The 20,768-nt window shown below is 38.5% G+C and overlaps 2 protein-coding genes across 3 annotated transcripts in view; one reads left to right on the top strand and one right to left on the bottom strand.

Annotated features, from left to right (window-relative positions):
• Window positions 1-6,880: 6,880 nt before the first annotated feature.
• LOC111332741 (uncharacterized) overlaps window positions 6,881-20,768 on the bottom strand; it is an 18,045-nt gene continuing 4,157 nt past the window's right edge. The window contains exons 1-6 of one of the 2 annotated variants that reach the window (XM_022938162.2): window positions 13,032-16,429; window positions 11,902-12,135; window positions 11,525-11,776; window positions 10,913-11,014; window positions 8,260-8,447; window positions 6,881-7,965 (exon numbers count right to left, since the gene is read on the bottom strand). In XM_022938162.2, coding sequence (XP_022793897.2) covers window positions 7,618-7,965; window positions 8,260-8,447; window positions 10,913-11,014; window positions 11,525-11,776; window positions 11,902-12,135; window positions 13,032-13,200 — 1,293 coding nt within the window. In that variant the 5' untranslated portion in view covers window positions 13,201-16,429 and the 3' untranslated portion in view covers window positions 6,881-7,617. Of the gene's footprint in view, window positions 7,966-8,259; window positions 8,448-10,912; window positions 11,015-11,524; window positions 11,777-11,901; window positions 12,136-13,031; window positions 16,430-20,768 lie in introns of those variants that run through there. The other variant, XM_088758125.1, reaches the window with a different exon arrangement.
• The window catches only part of LOC111332742 (uncharacterized), a 13,708-nt gene continuing 10,435 nt past the window's right edge, over window positions 17,496-20,768 (top strand). Inside the window, exons 1-4 of the mRNA XM_022938163.2 lie at window positions 17,496-18,028; window positions 18,682-18,945; window positions 19,470-19,718; window positions 20,180-20,230. Coding sequence (XP_022793898.2) covers window positions 17,974-18,028; window positions 18,682-18,945; window positions 19,470-19,718; window positions 20,180-20,230 — 619 coding nt within the window. The 5' untranslated portion in view covers window positions 17,496-17,973. The remainder of the gene's footprint in view (window positions 18,029-18,681; window positions 18,946-19,469; window positions 19,719-20,179; window positions 20,231-20,768) is intronic.

Here is a 20,768-nt window from a genome sequence, read left to right on the forward strand (position 1 = left end):
AATCGTCGAGCTTGCTTGTGGCGTAACGTGAAGGCTGAGCTATATCACGCAACGCTACACCGTTTGTGTGTACGATGTACCATTTGACATAACGCTGAGTCATTTGACATTACGCCGAGCCATTTCGCGCAACGCTACACCATTTGTGTGTACGCTGTACCATTCCACATTACGCTGGGCCTTTTCACGCAAAGCTACACTGTTTCTACGTACGCTGTACCATTCGACATTACGCTGAGCCACTTCACGCAACGCTACACCGTTTGTGCGTACGCTGTGCTACTCCAAATTACTATGAGTCATTTGACGCAACGCTACACCGTTTGTGCACTGTATTGCAAATGAATGCTAGACTATTCGCAATTTGGCTGGTCCATTTCACAATTTCATGTTCCAACTCGACATGGGAAACTAGACTGTTTATCATTTGGCTAAACTATTTATGTATAGGGTGTTCTGTTTCATGAAGGAAATCTAGACTGTCTATAATTTGGCCATACCATTCCTTTATATTAGCTACGCTATGCTGCAGCTGATCCTTAAACCATCTTTGTATTTACTGATCTATTTGACAGCCTTGTATTTTTGGTGGTGACGGCCGCCCATAGTTATCCTTGTATTCCCACGTATTCCCATGTGTTCCCATGTATTCCCACGTATTCCCATGTATTCCCACGTACTCCCAGGTATTCCCACGTATTCCCATGTATTCCCACGTATTCCCATGTATTCCCGTGTATTGCCACGTATTTCCATTTATTTCCACATATTTCCATGTATTACCATTTATTCCCATGTATTCCCACGTATTCCCATGTATTCCCGCGTATTCCCATGTATTCCCGCGTATTCCCATGTATTCTCACTATTCCCATGTATTCCCACGTATTCCCATGTATTCCCATCTATTCCCATGTATTCCCACGTATTCCCATGTATTCCCATGTATTGTCACGTATTCCCATGTATTCCCACGTATTTCCATGTATTCCCATGTATTCCCAAGTATTCCCATGTATTCCCACGTATTCCCATGTATTCCTACGTATTTCCATGTATTCCCATGTATTTCCACGTATTCCCATGTATTCCCATGTATTCTCCTTTATTGCCTTGTATTTCCGTGTATTCCCACGTATTCCCACGTATTCCCACGTATTCCCATGTATTCTTATGTATTCCTATGTATTCCCATGTATTCCCACGTATTCCCATGTATTCCCATGTATTCCCATGTATTCCCACGTGAAATATCGCTAGTATCGATATTTTTCGATCCGACCTCAGTATCGCTGGTATCGAATATTTGGTGTCGGTATCGGCCCATCCTTACTAGTTTTTCCCATCTAGACCGGCATCTAGACCGATCTTATTGTACCAGTTGCCTAGCTTCAAAAAGTTACAAACAAAGAATACAAAAAAATTGGCTTGTTCATATTCATAATACTCAATGGAAGAATCATTAAACCTTCACGGGGAAGCAGGTAAACAAAACGAGCAAGTAGAAGCAAATTTGAGTCCTACCGAAAAAGTTCCGAGGAAAGATGAAGTCGAAATTAAAATTATTTATTTATTTGTTCCGTTGCTTTCCTGGGAATACATGGGAATACATAAGAATACATGGCAAAACATGGGAAAAGGTGGGAATACATGGGAAAACTTGGAAATACGTGGGAATACATTGCAATACATGGAAATACACGGGAATACATGGGAATACATGGGAATACGTGGGAATATACGGGAATACGTGGGAATACATGGCAATACGTGGGAATACATGGGAATACATGGGAATACGTGAGAATACATGGGAATAGATGGGAATACATGGGAATACGTGGGAATACATGGGAATACGCGAGAATACATGGGAATACGTGGGAATACGTGAATAATACATGGGAATAGAAGGGAATACATGGGAATAGATGGGAATAGATGGGAATACATGGGAATACATGGGAATAGATGGGAATACATGGGAATACGTGGGAATACATGGGAATACGTGGGAATACATGGGAATACGTGGGAATACGTGGGAATACGTGAGAATACATGGGAATAGATAAGAATACATGGGAATAGATAGGAATACATGGGAATACATGGGAATACATGGGAATAGATGGGAATACATGGGAATAGATGGGAATACATGGGAATACGTGGGAATACATGGGAATACGTGGGAATACTTGGGAATACGTGAGAATACATGGGAATACGTGAGAATACATGGGAATACATGGGAATACGTGAGAATACATGGGAATACATGGGAATACGTGGGAATATACGGGAATATGTGGGAATACGTGGGAATACATGGGAATACGTGGGAATACGTGAGAATACATGGGAATAGATGGGGATATATGGGAATACATGGGAATACGTGGGAATACGCGAGAATACATGGGAATACATGGGAATAGATGGGAATACATGAGAATACGTGGGAATACATGGGAATACATAGGAATACGTGGGAATACATGGGAATACATGGGAATACATGGGAATACGTGAGAATACATGGGAATAGATGGGAATACATGGGAATAGATGGGAATACATGGGAATAGATGGGAATACATGGGAATAGATGGGAATACATGGGAATACATTGGAATACCTGGGAATACATGGGAATACGTGGGAATACATGGAAATAGATGGGAATACATGGGAATACGTGAGAATACATGGGAATACATGGGAATAGATGGGAATACATGGGAATACGCGAGAATACATGGGAATACATGGGAATACGTGGGAATACGTGGGAATACATGGGAATACGTGGGAATACATGGGAATACGTGGGAATACGTGAGAATACATGGGAATAGATGGGAATACGTGGGAATAGATGGGAATAGATGGGAATAGATGGGAATACATGGGAATACATGGGAATACGTGGGAATACATGGGAATACGTGGGAATACATGGGAATACGTGAGAATACATGGGAATACGTGAGAATACATGGGAATACATGGGAATAGATGGGAATACATGGGAATACGTGGGAATACATGGGAATACGTGGGAATACATGGGAATACGTGAAAATACATGGGAATACGTGAGAATACATGGGAATACATGGGAATACGTGGGAATATACGAGAATACGTGGGAATACATGGGAATACGTGGGAATGCATGGGATTACGTGGGAATACGTGAGAATACATGGGAATAGATGGGAATACATGGGAATATATGGGAATACGTGGGAATACGTGGGAATACGCGAGAATACATGGGAATACATGGGAATAGATGGGAATACATGAGAATACGTGGGAATACATGGGAATACGTGGGAATACATGGGAATACATGGGAATACGTGAGAATACATGGGAATAGATTGGAATACATGGCAATACATGGGAATACGTGGGAATACATAAGAATACGCGAGAATACATGGGAATACGTGGGAATACATGGGAATACGTGGGAATACATGGGAATACGTGGGAATACATGGGAATACGTGGGAATACGTGAGAATACATGGGAATAGATAAGAATACATGGGAATAGATAGGAATACATGGGAATAGATGGGAATACATGGGAATAGATGGGAATACATAGGAATAGATGGGAATACATGGGAATACGTGGGAATCCATGGGAATACGTGGGAATACATGGGAATACGTGAGAATATATGGGAATACGTGAGAATACATGGGAATACATGGGAATACGTGAGAATACATGAGAATACATGGGAATACGTGGGAATATACGGGAATATGTGGGAATACATGGGAATACGTGGGAATACATGGGAATACGTGGGAATACGTGAGAATACATGGGAATAGATGGGAATACATGGGAATACATGGGAATACGTGGGAATACGCGAGAATACATGGGAATACATGGGAATAGATGGGAATACATGAGAATACGTGGGAATACATGGGAATACATAGGAATACGTGGGAATACATGGGAATACATGGGAATACATGGAAATACATGGGAATACGTGAGAATACATGGGAATAGATGGGAATACATGGGAATAGATGGGAATACTTGGGAATACGTGGGAATACATGGGAATACGTGGGAATACATGGGAATACGTGAGAATACATGGGAATACGTGAGAATACATGGGAATACATGGGAATAGATGGGAATACATACGTGGGAATACATGGGAATACATGGGAATACGTGAGAATACATGGGAATACGTGAGAATACATGGGAATACATGGGAATACATGGGAATACGTGGGAATACGTGAGAATACATGGGAATAGATGGGAATATATGGGAATACGTGGGAATACGTGGGAATACGCGAGAATACATAGGAATACATGGGAATACATGAGAATACGTGGGAATACATGGGAATACGTGGGAATACATGGGAATACATGGGAATACGTTAGAATACATGGGAATAGATGGGAATAGATGGGAATAGATGGGAATACATGGGAATACATGGGAATACATGGGAATACATGGGAATACGTGGGAATACATGGGAATACGTGGGAATACATGGAAATAGATGGGAATACATGGGAATACGTGACAATACATGGGAATACATGGGAATACGTGGGAATACATGGGAATACGTGAGAATACATGGGAATACGTGAGAATACATGGGAATACATGGGAATACGTGAGAATACATGGGAATATATGGGAATACATGGGAACACGTGAGAATACATGAGAATACGTGAGAATACATGGGAATACATGGGAATACGTGGGAATACATGGGAATACGTGAGAATACATGGGAATACATGGGAATACGTGAGAATACATGGGAATACGTGAGAATACATGGGAATGCATGGGAATACATGGGAATACGTGACAATACATGGGAATACGTGGGAATACATGGAAATAGATGGGAATACATGGGAATACGTGAGAATACATGGGAATAGATGGGAATACGTGAGAATATATGGGAATACGTGGGAATACATGTGAATAGATGGGAATACATGGGAATACGTGACAATACATGGGAATACGTGGGAATAGATGGGAATAGATGGGAATAAATGGGAATACGTGAGAATACATGGGAATACGTGGGAATACATGGGAATACGTGGGAATACACGAATTGTTTAGTATAAATCAAACCTCATTTCGGCTACAACCTGCTTACCACTGTCACAGACATCTTAAAATAATGACGTAGGATTTTAAAACATGTTTTAAAACGCCGAGACAACTGTTGCCCAAATCGATAAAAATGACGTATTTTCGAATTGAAGAAGTCTCAGAGATACTAACAAGGACCACTACTTTGACGGCTTCATGGGATAAATCGCTTCATTGCTGAATCTAAAAGAAATCTAAAAACGACAAAGAAAAATAGTAATTGAGGAAACGCGTGACGACCCAAGCTTTTGCATGGTGTTATCAAAAATGGTGAGCATATTAAGTTAAGGAGTATGTTTAGTTTCTCATTAGGTGCAAAATTACTTTGGGCTGTGATTTTAACAGTTTTTATAACATAACCAAAATTAAAGTGCGCGCTCTGATTGGTCACCTCAGTACTTACCATTTACCCATGGGTGTACGCTTCTTAAGTAAGCAAACGCAAGGACTAGTTTTCGTGCATTTTTTTTTTATTGTCGCGTAACGTTTGCTAAATAAAAGGGAACCCTTTTGCTAGAAAGCATCAATGTTATGTTATTAAATAATTGGTTTTATGACATAACCAAAGTAAAGCGCGCGCTCTGATTGGTCAATTTAGCATCCCCCATTTGCCCGTGGGTATACGCTGCTGAAGTGAGCAAATGCAAAGACTATTTTTCCGCGCGCGCTTGTTTTTTCTGGTCGCGTAAGATTTGTTAAATAAAAGGGAACTCTTTACCTACAATGTATCAATGTTATGTTATAAAACAAATGGTAAACACCACAGCGTACACTATAGAGTTATGGATGCACTTGGGAGGTTTGGTAAGCACTCAAGAAGCTAGAGTCGCTCTCGGCTATCGCCTCGAGCGACTCTTACCCTTCTGTCGTGCTTAGCAACCTCCCGCGTGCATCTATAACTCAATAGTGTACGCTGTGGTGTTTACCATTTGTTAAATTGAGTCCTGGATGTACTTGGGAGGTTTGCGAAGCACTCAAGAGGCTAGAGTCGCTTTCGGCTATCGCCTCGCGCGACTCTTACGTGCTTAGCAACATCCCGTGTGCACCATAATTCAATAGTGTACGCTGTGGTGTTTACCATTTGTTAAATTGGGGGCTCTTAGGCTCAACCTGTTGCATTGATAAGTATATGTCATGTATCATAAATGTTTTTATATATCAGCTTGATATTCAAGGTACTTAGAGAAAAATTGTCACTTTAGTCATTTTTTTTCCAAATTTCGAGCTTAGACATCTTGAACAAATGCGTAGTTACCATCAATTTTCTCGTTGGTTTTTAGTAGCCCTTTTAGAGATCTATGTTTCTCACACAATGATCCGCCTGGAAAATAATATCGCCATTATATTCCTACGGGCGCTATCCTTGAACTGAAAATTTTTTTTAGTATTACCTCGACAGGGAAAAGTAAGTAAACCTTTTTAATTAAGGGGGGACATATAATATCCTCCACCAGATTTTACCGAAGGTTACAAAATTCTGGAAGAAAGGCAGGAGACTCATCGAATAATAGGAGAATTTTAAATGAATTAAAATGTCATAATTTCCTTCAATTATCGGACCAACTTTAGGACAAGATGTGACTGAAAACGAGCTAGACTGGTGATCTAAATTTCAATACTGATGGATAGTTTAATGAGGTATACCCTACTGCCCCTTTATATGAACTCCTACGAGTTAGAGAAAAAAAAAGCTGTATTTTTGTAAAGAGTGGAATATTTATTTGTAGTTTGTGTAACTCGTGGACCAACCACGAGATCCAGTTACAAAACGTTGTTTAGATCGTCTTTTATGTTATGTAACGTTTCATTACTGATAGCTTAACTTACACCGCGTTACAGTTTAGATAGGCAAGGAATATTCCACAGCTGTGTGATTTATTACCTAGTATTAATACAATAACTAAGTTTGGAGTGTACTTAGAATAATAGAAACGACCAATCAGTTAGCTTGAAAAAGACAATTTCAAGTATGGAAAGAGGCAAGGTTTCTAGCAACAGATTCTAACCTGCCTTCTGGTTAGAGGCTTGAGCAAGCGACTATGCAATGGATTATTAACCTCCTCTTTCAAATAATATTCAATTTTAAATCCGCATTCCAGGCGGATTAGGACAAAAGTTGATAACAAAATGTCATGCTCAAAATCATAAAATATCATTTTTACAAAATTCATAAAATAGATCAATTTGGAAAAGAACCTCATAACTTAGAACGCTAATATTTTAAATTTTATATACACCAATATGAAACGATATATACACCACAAAGAATTATATAATTAGAGAACAATTAATATACATCTATGTAACAACGCGTTGGCATAGTTTACGTTATTTTTAATACACAAAATACATTCCTTTTTTACTTTATTTTCAAAAAGTGTCAAACCATTAATATGCTTAAATAGTACTACATAACTCAAACAGAAAGAGAGTCCGTCCATGTATAACCAAGAAAATGAGGTTCCACCAAGTCACTTTCGCTATTTTGGCGGCTTGTTAATTTTCTTTTGGACAATTTATTTTCAATCGACTTTTGACAAACCCTCTGAGTTACATGCGCTTTTATGGTTGATTTCTTGCGACGTTCGAAGAAACAGTGCCCACAGGCCCACCAGAAATCCTCTTCGGCGCTCTTGTGTCCATTTGCTTTACGGCGAGTGCTACTAGCCATACATCTCTTCCCAACCAACTTTAGAAGACCCGGATGCTCGGGTTGCTCCACAATATGGTGAATTGATGTTTTGCTATTGTAATACTTTGAAACCTAAGAAGAGGACATTAATTAATATCCTTTCCTTGGCAAACAAACACCGATGGTATTGCTTAAAAAACACAATGCAATTGATTGGGTCAGTTGCTGATAGTAATATGTCTACCCTGAGATGAGTGGTTGGGTTCGGAGCACAAGGTAGTATTTAACAATGGCTTGATGTCGGGTGGAGAGATAGAATGAAGGCAGCACGGCTCTGTTTTAATGCCGAGCTGATCATACCATGTTTTGTCAAAAAATGTAAACGCAAGCCAAGACGTACCAGACACAACGTTACAAAACACTTACCACGTTTCTATCTAAGACGGTGTGATCATGAAACAAAATTTTCCTGACAGGCAAGGATTCTGAACCAGGTTCGGAGTCGGTCTCAAAACTGTCAACAGAAAAGTGTTCCGATGTATTGTCTTCCTCATTTGTAAAAGAGAAGGCGTTTAATTGTCCACTCAAAGAACATGCCACTTGATTTGAAAATTCTGTGAAAGGATACAATGACTGTAAGTTAAAATGCCTATTTACTGATCTAATACTTTGAAAGTATTTTCAAAACAAGCCAAGAAGACACATTGAAGTCAATAGGGTACTCCTTCGAAAAACTTAGCGTAAATAAATCGGATCAGTTGTTAATCCAGGGGACCAATGGGTACCACTGACGCAGAGGAACACCTTATGCTCACTGGAAGCTCATTACAAATTAAACTTCTGAATAAAAGCAAAGCTAAAAATCAAGCTAAGCAATGACGAATTTGCATAAGATTGGAGGCGCCTAAGGCCATGGGTTCCCCGAATATGCTTTTGTCCTACTCTATCTCTTCTGATACTCACGATATTTCAGTTTCGAATTAAGACTTTGACCGAAAGCCCGAACTGAAATTACTTAAAAACTCGATTGCCAATCTTTGCGTGATTCTTTTCGTTGGTTGCCTTGATTCATTCAGTGAAATAATGAAACAGTGGAAGGGCAACTTCTCCCATCATCAATTTTATTTTTAATAAGACCCAGAGAGTTCCAAAAAAAACCCGTGAATATCGATTATCGTTGCTGAAGGAAATCATTCCACCGTATAATCAATCGATCAAATTTATTTCAATTTCTTACATCCCATTCGTCATTACCCATTCCTCACTTTCCATTTTTTCTTCACCCAACTCATTCCACATTGTTCAAATATAAAATGAGTAGGCACATGCGGACCAGTTCAAGTTGTTGGCGGAGACTCACTCCCTCCTTCTTACATACATGAAAACGTAGTGGCTAAAGCACCATGCAGTGTATTAGCCATAAAAAGGTAATGCGTAACGCCTACATTTTCACACAGGGTCTCACAAAACAAAATTAGATTAATCACGAAATTCAAACAGCAGCTGCTGACACAAAGAATGCTCGCAAATCAACCTCACTTCAATTAAGACAGTTATATTCTTAAGTTTATCCCAAAGTGAAAAACACGTTATCAACGTACTGAACATATTTTCCAGCATCTATTTGGCAATATATTTGGGACGCTAAATTGTGAAACTGACCCTATCGGTTTTCTGAAGTTGGGAATCGAACCGAAACCGTCACATGTCCTAAGAGAAAACGGATAAACATTTCTCTTCTTCTCTTTTCGCAGAGTGCTTAGAAGCAAATTAACTAAGTTATCAACAGCAAAGCCATCTTTCTTCTGTATTCTGTTACAAATGGAATATTTCAGGGGAAGGAAAGGTTCGAAAATGTTGAAGCCATTTCTGCGGTTCTCCAACGAAGTTGGAAAGCTTGCTAGCTACTGACTTAGGAAAGGATGTGCCCAAGTGTTTTTTGTTTATTTCTGTTCAATGTTTTGCTCATGCTCACAGCGTTTGTGTTTTCGTCCTTTTCCTATTTTTATTCTTTACCTCCAGTTTTCTTGATATTTTACTTGACGTTTGGAATTTGAAACAAGAAGATAACCATGGTGGAGACTTCAAAACGAACCGAATTACAGAATTGAAAGAAAAAAGGAAGAAGAAAGGAGGTTTAAGAAAAATATTGTACAATAAAAATCAAGAAAAGTAACTGAAAACAATAAGGTCACCACAAGGGGACAAAATTTCTTGGAATGAATTGTGGAGCTCCTCATAGTTACTCATTATCTCTCCTTTTGCTCTCAATTCATGTAAATGACATTACTTCAGCCATGAAACGATAATTCAGGCTCAGTTCTAGATGACACCAACATATCTAATAAAAAAAATTAATCTTAAACAGTTGATTAACACTAACAACCACTTAAGTAGCTCGTCTTCATGGTTCAAGGCTAAAGGGTTGAATGATCGTTTCAGCCATGAAACGATAATTCAGACTTTATAGATGACACCAACATATTTAATAAAAAAAATTAACCTAAAACAGTTAATTAACACTAACAACCACTTAAGTAGCTCGTCTTCATGGTTCAAGGCTAAAGGGTTATCAAAAATAAACAAATAAAAAGGGAAAACGAAAAAAGAAGGAAATTTACTGAACGGGTAGAGCAATATAACTTTTTAGGAGCAGTGATTGATGAAAATTAAACTTGGATAACAACAGATATACATCTGATAACCTCAAATATTTCCAAGAACATTGGGGTCATGCAAAACCTTAGCTTTTTACTTGTTCACAAAAGCTATTGATAGGTTATAATTTTTATGCCGCTTAAGTTAACAGAGAAATAAGAAAGGCCATTGCTAATGTTACAAATTATCCCAGGCTGTGCTTCTGATCACCATTGAGAAAAAAAAGGGAGAGTTTGCAAATGTCAATACCACACTATTAGGAGCAGCCTTATAAAACCACTCTTACATTGCAATAATGAATTATGGTTCCATCTTCTATTTGCACAGTTTGAGAGATTTTCCACGGAGACTTACATTCTGATAATGGAAGGTGACTATCTACACATACTCAGAATTCAAACAAACACAACATTTAGCCAACCTTGTTTTATTCCATTAAAGGACCTTTCAGGAACATCACTGCTATCGCTGGGCCGGCTGAATTTTCGAAATAACCTTTGAACATTTCCACAGCTAGGCAAATCTTCAAGAGAAATCGTTGGTTGACATTAATTATAAAAAAATAGTAGGATATGACCGATATCCTACACAAATTTAATTTATCTCCTCCAGTTCCTTTAAGCAAGTATCAGTACTCCATTTTCAACAGAAAATGTTGAGCTGATGACCAGAACGAGTCCGTGATCAACAAAGTTGCTATTTTTGACCTCACATTTGTATCATCAATCGATACGGAGCGCTAATATTGAACTCTGAAAACACAGAGGGTTTGCAAGCTGTTGTGAAAGTAAACCACACCAAACGAAGTCAGACAAGGATAATTAGTCATACATGTGTTTGCAGCGCTCTTGTGTAGACAACAAGATAACTACTAGGATTTGAAGCAGAGACCTTGAAATCATTATGGTAACATCCTGAGATTTCTTGATATTTGGTCCGCATTTTGCGTGCACATCAACAATCCTATTTCACAGACAAGAGTCAGTTGGCTGTTCATCTTCCCTGCATTCATTGATGATATAAAAATACCAACCTCCTTTCTTCCTCATCTTGTAACTTGCTTTGGTTGTAACTCTGAATGGCTCTGACTTAACTGCTTCTTTCAAGTCTGAACCAAACTCCATTTCTATTATCATTTCCCATTTGTTTCTTTCAATGACTTCGGCCTTCTCTAGCCAGTAGACTGGATCACCTCCTTGTGTCTTGTACACCGACCCCAGGTCTACTACAACGACTCGGAATCTGGCCTCACTCTGAACAACCTTTACATCTAGTTCCACTGGACCTAAAAAAGACACAAATACTGATATCTCAAAATGCCGCGTTTCTAAGTGAAGCACAGCTTGTCAAATGATGCCTTAAGAAGTTACAAAGGCACTTAAAGAATCTATGAAAAGATGCATAGAATACCAATTGTGTCGTGAGTCCTCCTCGCAGCCTCGTGACACCTTTGAGTGTAAGCTCGAATACTGGAGATCTCATCAGATGCTTGGACAATCACAGTTACTTCTGAGTCGTCCAGGCGATATTCAAATCCTTCTTTAGTTTTCTTCGTCTTTTTGTCGTAGACGTCTTTGAGACCCACGATCTGAACTTCCACTTCAACTTCATAAGCCTTCTTTGGGACACTGTTTGTCTCTTGCTCTAAAAGATTTCAGTTGAGATATTTTCGACCAATGATATTTATTAACTTGTTTTTAAACTAATAACCCATTCACACCAAAGCTGAAACACGTTATAAAGCTGTTTTCTTCAACACGTTTTGTAATTTCTTTCGTTACAGAAATTCCTTAAACTTATGTTTTTATTCTTCTCGGATAAGGACGATAAACCATAGGCCTCTTCTCCTACATCTTATCTGGTTATTGGTTAGCAGGGTACGTGAAAGAACTTACGCACTTCTCGCAAAGAGTAGGACGTAGCTTCCACTGTCGCGGTCAGGCCTCATTTCCGAAAAGTTGGGGTACATGTCAAAATCTCCTGTCAAACAAAAACTGTTAACTGCTCATCGCAGCCTAGCTACAGTTGTTGTAAGAGCATATTCGTGTGGAGATTGCACTATATAAATGCCACATCACCATGTTCGTCGACTGCGAATTTAGCCGAATAGTAAAAATACAAGTTAGTCGGTTAAATTGAGCCCTTAGTCAAATTTTTTATTTTCTTTCGCTGATCTCCAATCATTTAAGCCTAGTTTTCGTAACCACACGTTCTACTGTGTGGGTGGACTGCTCAAGTTGGAAATGGCGCTGTTTTGACTGAAATATTGATAAGTATCATGTATATTTAAGACAGAGTCTAATTAGCACAGAGTGTTGTTTGAGATCCGAATTTTAGCTTCTGACTTCTCATAAAAAGAATCGCTATAGCAAAAATCAGATAACGAAGGTAAAATCCGCTAAAATCAGGTAAAAAGAGAAACTAAAGGCGGCGGGCTTAAACGTGTAAATCGATCATTCCTTAAACCGCCTGCTGGTGACTAACAATGCCTTCGATACCCGCGCCTACAACTGTGACACCCAAGTAAAGTTTCGGCTCACCTAATAACTCGTCCCCCGCTTCACGAAACAAGGAGCTTATGCTGTAAAGTTCTTCGACTGTAACTGACTCTGAAATATGACTCACTGGAGGGAATCCAAGTTCGGACTGGATAAATTCGTCAATATCGCTGAGTCTATCTTCCAAGGTTGCATCGATCTTCCGATCCATTTGGCAAAACTGGATGCTCCTGTTGTTCTTGCAATACAGCAATGATACGATTTAAGAGCAAATTCAACTGAACTTCCTGTAGAAACTTTTAAGTAAGGCATCTAGACAGAGGAAGTCACGCCGAACCAATAGTAAACACGCTTTACTTCCGATTCGAGGGGGGGCGGGTATTAACTTTTCAATTGGCCTCTTACGCAAACTTTGTTGCGGAAGAAAAAGAAAACCCGCCGACGACAGGCGATTTTACACTACAATACTAGACGTGTGCATACGTTCACACGCACTTTTTTAAGTTACGAGAGCTACGTGACGACAAGTTACGATGCAGGACAATACATTTGTTTCTGATACTCAGCAAAGTAATTCAAACCGACTTTTTAAATAGAATATTCATATTTGCATTCGGTGTAACGAAAACTGTGTTCACTGCCACGTACATTAAAGGAGTCTTGCACGCACAAAGGAAAAAAATGGTAAGAACCAAGGAGCTACAGTCTAGGACCTTAATTATCCTATGTTCATAATGACCCGTCGGAGAACCTATGAGGTATAACTACTAAGCGTTCGAAAATATTGTTAGGGAGACCATTTGGAAGGGTACTCTAGCATTATTCTTGTATAGACGGAACTGAAATTATACTATCGTCTTGGTCGAAAGGAAAATCCGGCTCTTTCTTCTTTTCGCTCGTCTCATGAATCTCCAGATTATTTAACAGGAACTCTAAAGTGAAAAAGTGGTATTCTGAACGACAGTTTCATCAATTTCAGGAAATGTGTATTGCGAAATTTAACATTCACATGATTCTTGTTTAGAAAGCGTTGACCCGCGATTGTGCAATCACAGAGAGGAAGTTTAAGGTCACGCGACTCCTCGGCCGGAAACAGTGAATGTTGTCACGATAGCTCTTGGCTAAGTAATGTACGTTATCACATTTGATTTCTCTCGAAGATGTCACTGAAATTTTAGCGGCCTTCTTTTTAAGATACGCATAAAGATCGCAAGCAAAGCAATTGCCATTTTTGCTTAAAAGCCGGTTTGTCTTAACGAAAAGATGGAACCACGACTAGGAAAATATGGATCGATATCTTCATATCAAGCGATGCCTCGAACGAAAAAAAGCCACACGACCAAAAAAATAAACTTTGTCTATGCACTTAAACCGATTATCATCAACACTGTTTATTTGTGTCTGTTCTATTCTCGTCTCCTAATCCAAAGACGCCAAACCGCTCTGATGTGTCAAATTTCATTTATTTTTACCTTCACGATTATCACCATTCAACTAATATTTCCTTTAAACCATAGATAACCATCGATCGTCTGAGTATCACATAATATCATTCGCAATCAACGAAGACCTACCTCACCAGCATTTCGAAATATTCTTGAGGAAGATTGGTTTTAAAAGTTTGCGCTTTGTTTGGATGGGCGAGTAGGAACAAGCGCTAGAAGCCTTCACAAAAGGGGGTAGTTTTTTAACAATGTTTACGTTTGAGAGTGGAGATGCAAGTGCCGAGATGTTGCTCAGAAGCCTATGGCTTTGACTCACTGGTACCTATCTCATTCTAAAATCTTCGCGCTTAACAATCTTCGTAAGCTGTTATTTGTACACCCTCTTCAAATAAAGTTGACTTCAAATTTGCGTATGTAACTTTGTAGTTATTTCTTAGATTCAAGTCTGGTTTGCTTATCATCGAGATTGTCCCAGTCTTTCAAAATACAGGCTCAAACGAGGCTCAATATCACTATGGACCCCGGGACGATCGGGAACACAACGATCATACGGATAGAACTGAGTTTGTGCATTAGTCCGAGCCTCCATAGGATCGCCCAGATCCTCACAATCGTCACGAAAACTACGGCGATCTACAGAAATTGAGTCGCTAAATAAGAATTTATCTCCCAATAGTCTTTTCCTATTGACTTTCAAGCCAATAAGTCTACATGAATACTCTTGGTATTATCAAAAACACAAAAACAAATGCTTCAAATGCTTACGAATATAAATATCGTAATTAAGAGTCCGGAAATCGTAATTTAAAAGATCACAAGACAAACGAGTCGTACGCCGAGGGTTATAGTTTTAGCTCGCACACATTATTGATAAGTCTCAAAACTCAAGTTTCCTGAAAACCATAATTTTTTAAAGTTTATTTAAAACAATTGAAAGCAACTTCTCCGAAAAGAGTTAATGGTATCGACCAACAATTGTCTTTGATCAACGTCAGTTGAAATATAGATAATATACTTCTAGATGTCACGTACTAAAATCCATATGCGACTTTGGCCTTATGCCAACACACAACACGGGACCTTTACAGCCCATTGAACCTTTTATTGAACCTTTCATTGAACCCTATATCCGTCTCTCGAATTTCTCTGTGATTTCCGAACTTCCTATCAGCAAAAATGTGCAAAGTCAAAAAGCACATTACGTGAGATCTTGCAGCAAAGGTATTTCGTGGTGTGCAAGTTAAAGAATAAACCAGATTGGGGAGAAATAATAGGTGAATCCTTGAAGCCCTAACATGATAGATTAATTTATAGAAATTAATCAGCAGTTGCCAGTGAATGAATGTCAAAGTTATAACTAAGGCAACTTCAAGTTCGACGCCTTGTCACGTTCAGGGGAGGGTATTGCAAAAACTGTCATAGTTTCGGAATAAGTGGAGACCCTGCTTCACAAACTGACACCACTAAAAACACAAATATTTTGAAACACAGCCGTAGCTGGAGGAAAAACAGGTAAAGAAAGAAACCGTTACTAGCATCCTCCGCCAATGAAAGTGAAAGGTCCTTCATCGTTTCGAAAAGGTTGACAGCCTACCTTTCCAGGTTTCGGCACGTTTTTTTGGCACTGTTTTTCTTCTTGTTTTATTGAATACAACTCGTCCCAATATTTACAGTCGCAACAACTTTCTTGAACGAGATGTGCAAGGTGTATAAAGAAAGCTTATTTAGCCATTTGAAAAAAAACATATATCCCTTTACGCGGAATACTAACAAGAGGGTTACAGTTGACAGAATAAGAGTGAAGTTCAATGATATTGAAAGTTAATAAACACATTTTCGACCGGGCGTTTGATTGTTAGGTCAAGTCCAAAATGTTAAAAAAAACCATAAACAAAGTAATTACGTAAGTACAAGAATTATTTTGGACATACAAACCATACTACTTCAATAACAAAAGCAACATGGATAATTCCAGAACTAGCACAGGCAGGCCAAGCTCTCTTTGAGAACCACACAAGGAACACAATTTGCATATCGATTTATAAGGATTTGTATGGGATTTTCTACAAGACAGCCATAGAGATAGTTAAAAGTGAAAATATTAAATAAAAATGGCTTACTTTATTCCATACGTGTATTGCTTGCTCCTGATGTCGTTATTTTACCGATTTCACTTGATTTAAGCGGTTTTTTTTAATCCTGGTATTCTCTTCTTAAAGAGAAGACTTTTTAAGAAGAGAAAACCAGGATTAAAAAAAACCGCTTAAATCCATTGAAATCGGTAAAATAACGACACCAGGAGCAAGCAACACACGTATGGAATAAAGTAAGCCATTTTTATTTAATATTTTCACTTTTAACTATCTCTATGGCTATCTTGTAGAAAATCCCATACAAATCCTTACAAATCGATATGCAAATTGTGTTCCTTGTGTGGTTCTCAATGAGAGCTTGGGCCGCCTGTGGAACTAGCTGTTATTGGGTTGATTTTAGCCTCTCCTCTTCTGCTCGATATAAATTTTAAGTTACGCCTTTCAGGACAGCTCACACCTATCGTAGATAAGAAAAATTATGGCAAACCTTATTTACTAACAGTTCAAATCCGTCAATGTTTACGCCTGGCGGCCAAGTTTTAAGCCGAAAGGATAACCCCATTGAAATCCCTTGAGACAGACAGTCTGGATGAATTTAAACTTAGAAATAATAGGTGAATCGCTTTTCTGGCTAAATAAGGCTACACTCTCAGTTGTTTAGCTAGAAATTTTGTGTTAACGTATTATAAACGAGAATCAAGATAATGAAACTTCACTAACAGAAAAATAACAGCATAAAGGCAGTCGCTGTCACAGAAAATGACACTGGTGTGTATAATGTGACCAAACACTTAAAAGCATTGAGTAAAATCAGTGTCCGAGAAAGGGAAGTTGACACTTGACAAAAATAGAAACACTTTGTGACACTTTAGAGACAACTCGGCGTCACGCGGTGTAATTGACACGTGAAATACGTAAACACTATCGGGAGAACACGTGCCCTTAACAAGCTTCACCATGGGTTCAAACAATCCGTCTGGGCACACGAAGCACCATAGAATCCACAGCAGTTTGGATGCTATTTACTGCGGCACCTGGACAATTTTAGCCCAAAATGAACTCCTCAAGACCCATTTCCGAAAAAAATTATCCATCCGCGCTCCTCTTTCTCTACCCCATGTGTCTCTCTCGCTTTGTTCTCCGATTTCATTACGTGCGAAGTTAAGATTTCGCTTTCATTTCAACAAAACTAAAGCGGAAGTAAACAAAGGTACTTTCCCAGAAAATAAACCAAAAAGATGCAAGTCAGAGACCTCTGCCCGCTGACAAAATTTCGCTTTCAACAAGGGTACCTTGACGATTTTCTTAGCTTCACTTAAGTTAAACCTGATCACCGAGAAACATTGGCATTTTCGAAACTCAGCCGAACCATACGTCGTTCAAAGAAGTTTTTTTCTCAGGCTTCGACAGGAATTTTACATTCAAATATCCTGGTCGCGAGATACAATGAGTTCTGATTTAGAAGGTTGTTTCTTAGAAGCAGTTCTCAACGGCGACCAAGGTAAGCATTTGACTCAGATATAAAATTTATCGCTCAGTCCATTGCTTACTTAACATAATAAAATTAAGCCTTTCCCTTACACTATGTAAACGATCGTCAACAACCGAGTATTTTGAAATGGTGGGGAGCGTTTTTCAACCATAGCAGAGCAAAGACCTCACAGGTTATTCCACAGGTTATACAGTCATCAAAATATTAGCAACACTGATAAAGAAGTAATTCCGAGAACTGCTTTTGAAACACGTCGTCTAGAAGTGAGTTGCATGGCCAACCGAAAAATCTCTTTCACTCAAAGCGCACGAAAAGTGCTAGATATGGATACTTCCGTCTTCAGACTTCTCTCACTTACATCACACGCTGTCCTGCAGAACTTGAGTTTTAGTTATTTCTCTTTCTAAAATACTTGAGGTTTACTTTTTGAATTACAGTGCTCTTTTAAAAGAACATGCCCGACATGTTCAAAATTGCAAATTTTATACAGCAAACGATGGTAATAAAGATACATGTGTGATATTGATTTAATCATAATTGATCGGTACAAAGGTAAAGAAAGCCAACGTGTATTAAGGAAATATATCAAAATGCCTCCACGTGATTCTCAAGTTATTCATCACTGAATTCACGTCAATGGTTACATGTCCTATCCTATCTAGAAAATGCACCCAGTGATGTCTACGAGCCACTACTGCGTGATTACGTCGCAATCAGCCAACAAGAAATACCTGATATTCAAGTTAAGTTGTCTGACCTGAAAGATATCTATGACAAAGTTCAGAAAAAGGTGGCACATACATCAGAACAGCGTATAGAAAAAGGATGGGTAAATGGTGTTGCCTTGTCAACTGGTCAAATAAAGAGTATCACAGTAATAGTTCAGCGCACTCCTGAGGCAGCAGCAAGAGTCAATGATACAGTAGGTTGGTAACTGCAAGAATAGCAAATTCCATTCATGAATATAGCATAGGTTTGTTTGACACTCGAGGTAAATATATGGAAGCTTTCTTCCATAAATCAGCAATGGGATGCAATTGGAAAAAGCCCTATCAGTTGCTTGTGCACCGGGAATATCGCTAAAGGCAAATTTATCAGTAAATCAAGTCACTTGGGACTTTATTCTAAGTAAAAACAATTATGAAGGCTTTTATACACCTGTATATTTTTTCTCTGGCTTTTTAAGTGATATATAAATTCTTACATCAAAAATCAATTACATAGACTTTCTAAATGCCAATATCACTAAACCAGAAGGCAGATATGACACGAATGGTGCATTAAGAGTTGATATTTTGAAACTGTATTACTGAACATTTGGATTAATAATTTACTCTCCCACATGGGATACATAATTGCCTATCATGGCCTAGAGAACAGAAAAAAGATAAATATATATAAAACCCTTGTATGTTTAACTGACTACCACAAATTGGTTAAATTTCAACAGGGCCTGTGGAGCTTAAAGTTATTTACAAGGAGTATGGAATACACTCTGTAAATTTTTCTTTTGACCTGGACTCTGCTTACAAGAATTCAAATGGAGACCTTGTCTACGAGCTTGCCAGGGTTGAAATGGATTTAAGAAATGTATGGCAGCTTATCGTCACTGTACATCTAATTGATGGCTCACAGAGAAATTTTACTTGGAAAGGGTTTCGCATCAGAACAAAACCAAAACCATCAAAATGTACTGCAGGTACTAGCTCAAAGTAAAGAGAGGTGGTTAATGTTTCCAGCTTTAAAGCAAATGACATAACAAGAGAACAACATAACATGAATTAAGACAGTTATACTAATTTTGAGAAAGATGATTGTTTTCTGTCTAGTTACAATAATGGAATTTACCATCTTTCTTATTCTGTTTTTGTACTGATTTTATGATTTTATTTGCAAGTTTTTTCATTTTAAAGCACTTCAGTTAAAAGGATTTAAAAATTCACATATAATAGCTATATATGGTACATGCATAATACATCCACTACAAATTAAAAGCAAATTAATTTTGTCTACTCTATAGTGTAACATGGCAACATGGCTTCATTTACATTTTCAGAAATGTAAATAGCACAATTATGTAACAGGCATAAAGGAGTCTAATTATTACAATATTGTCTGTTGTGCAGTTATATCACAGTTAAGCACATTTTATTTTTTTAGATGGTAGAAGAGATGTTGAGAATACCAATAAAAGGAAGAGATTGGAGCCAGGTACATTTAAGCTAATAAGCTAATAACTATGGCAAAGAACTACATAATAATTGTTAAATGTTTATCTTGGATAGATCATTCCTCACAAGCTTTTCCCTAATAGAATTGATTTTTTTTTAAATTTGAATCACACCAACATTTAGAATTTATATCTAGACAATTATATCGTGTATGTCATCCATACCTGGGACATTATAGTCGGTCAGTGCAGCCAACTGGGTTTTTGGACGATGGTAAAGTCTGTTTATGAGCCTAGTGGCCCATTAGGCCAGTGCTTAACTCCGGTTTCTGTAGCATGAAGCGACTAGGAGTATTTCTACTCCCCCCTGGATGGGATGCCAGTCCATCACAGGGTTACCCCCAGCATTAAATTGCCGATACCCATTTATACACCTGGGTGAAGAGAGGCACTGTGAGAGTAAAGTGTCTTGCCTAAGAACACAACCCAATGTCCTGGCTGGGCACGAACCTGGACCACTCGATCTGGAGTCGAGCACACTAACCATGAGGCCACTGCGCCTCCACTTTTTTTTTTTTG

This window comes from Stylophora pistillata, chromosome 4 (genome assembly GCF_964205215.1).
Source record: "Stylophora pistillata chromosome 4, jaStyPist1.2, whole genome shotgun sequence".
In the NCBI taxonomy this organism is placed as follows: Eukaryota; Metazoa; Cnidaria; class Anthozoa; order Scleractinia; family Pocilloporidae; genus Stylophora; species Stylophora pistillata.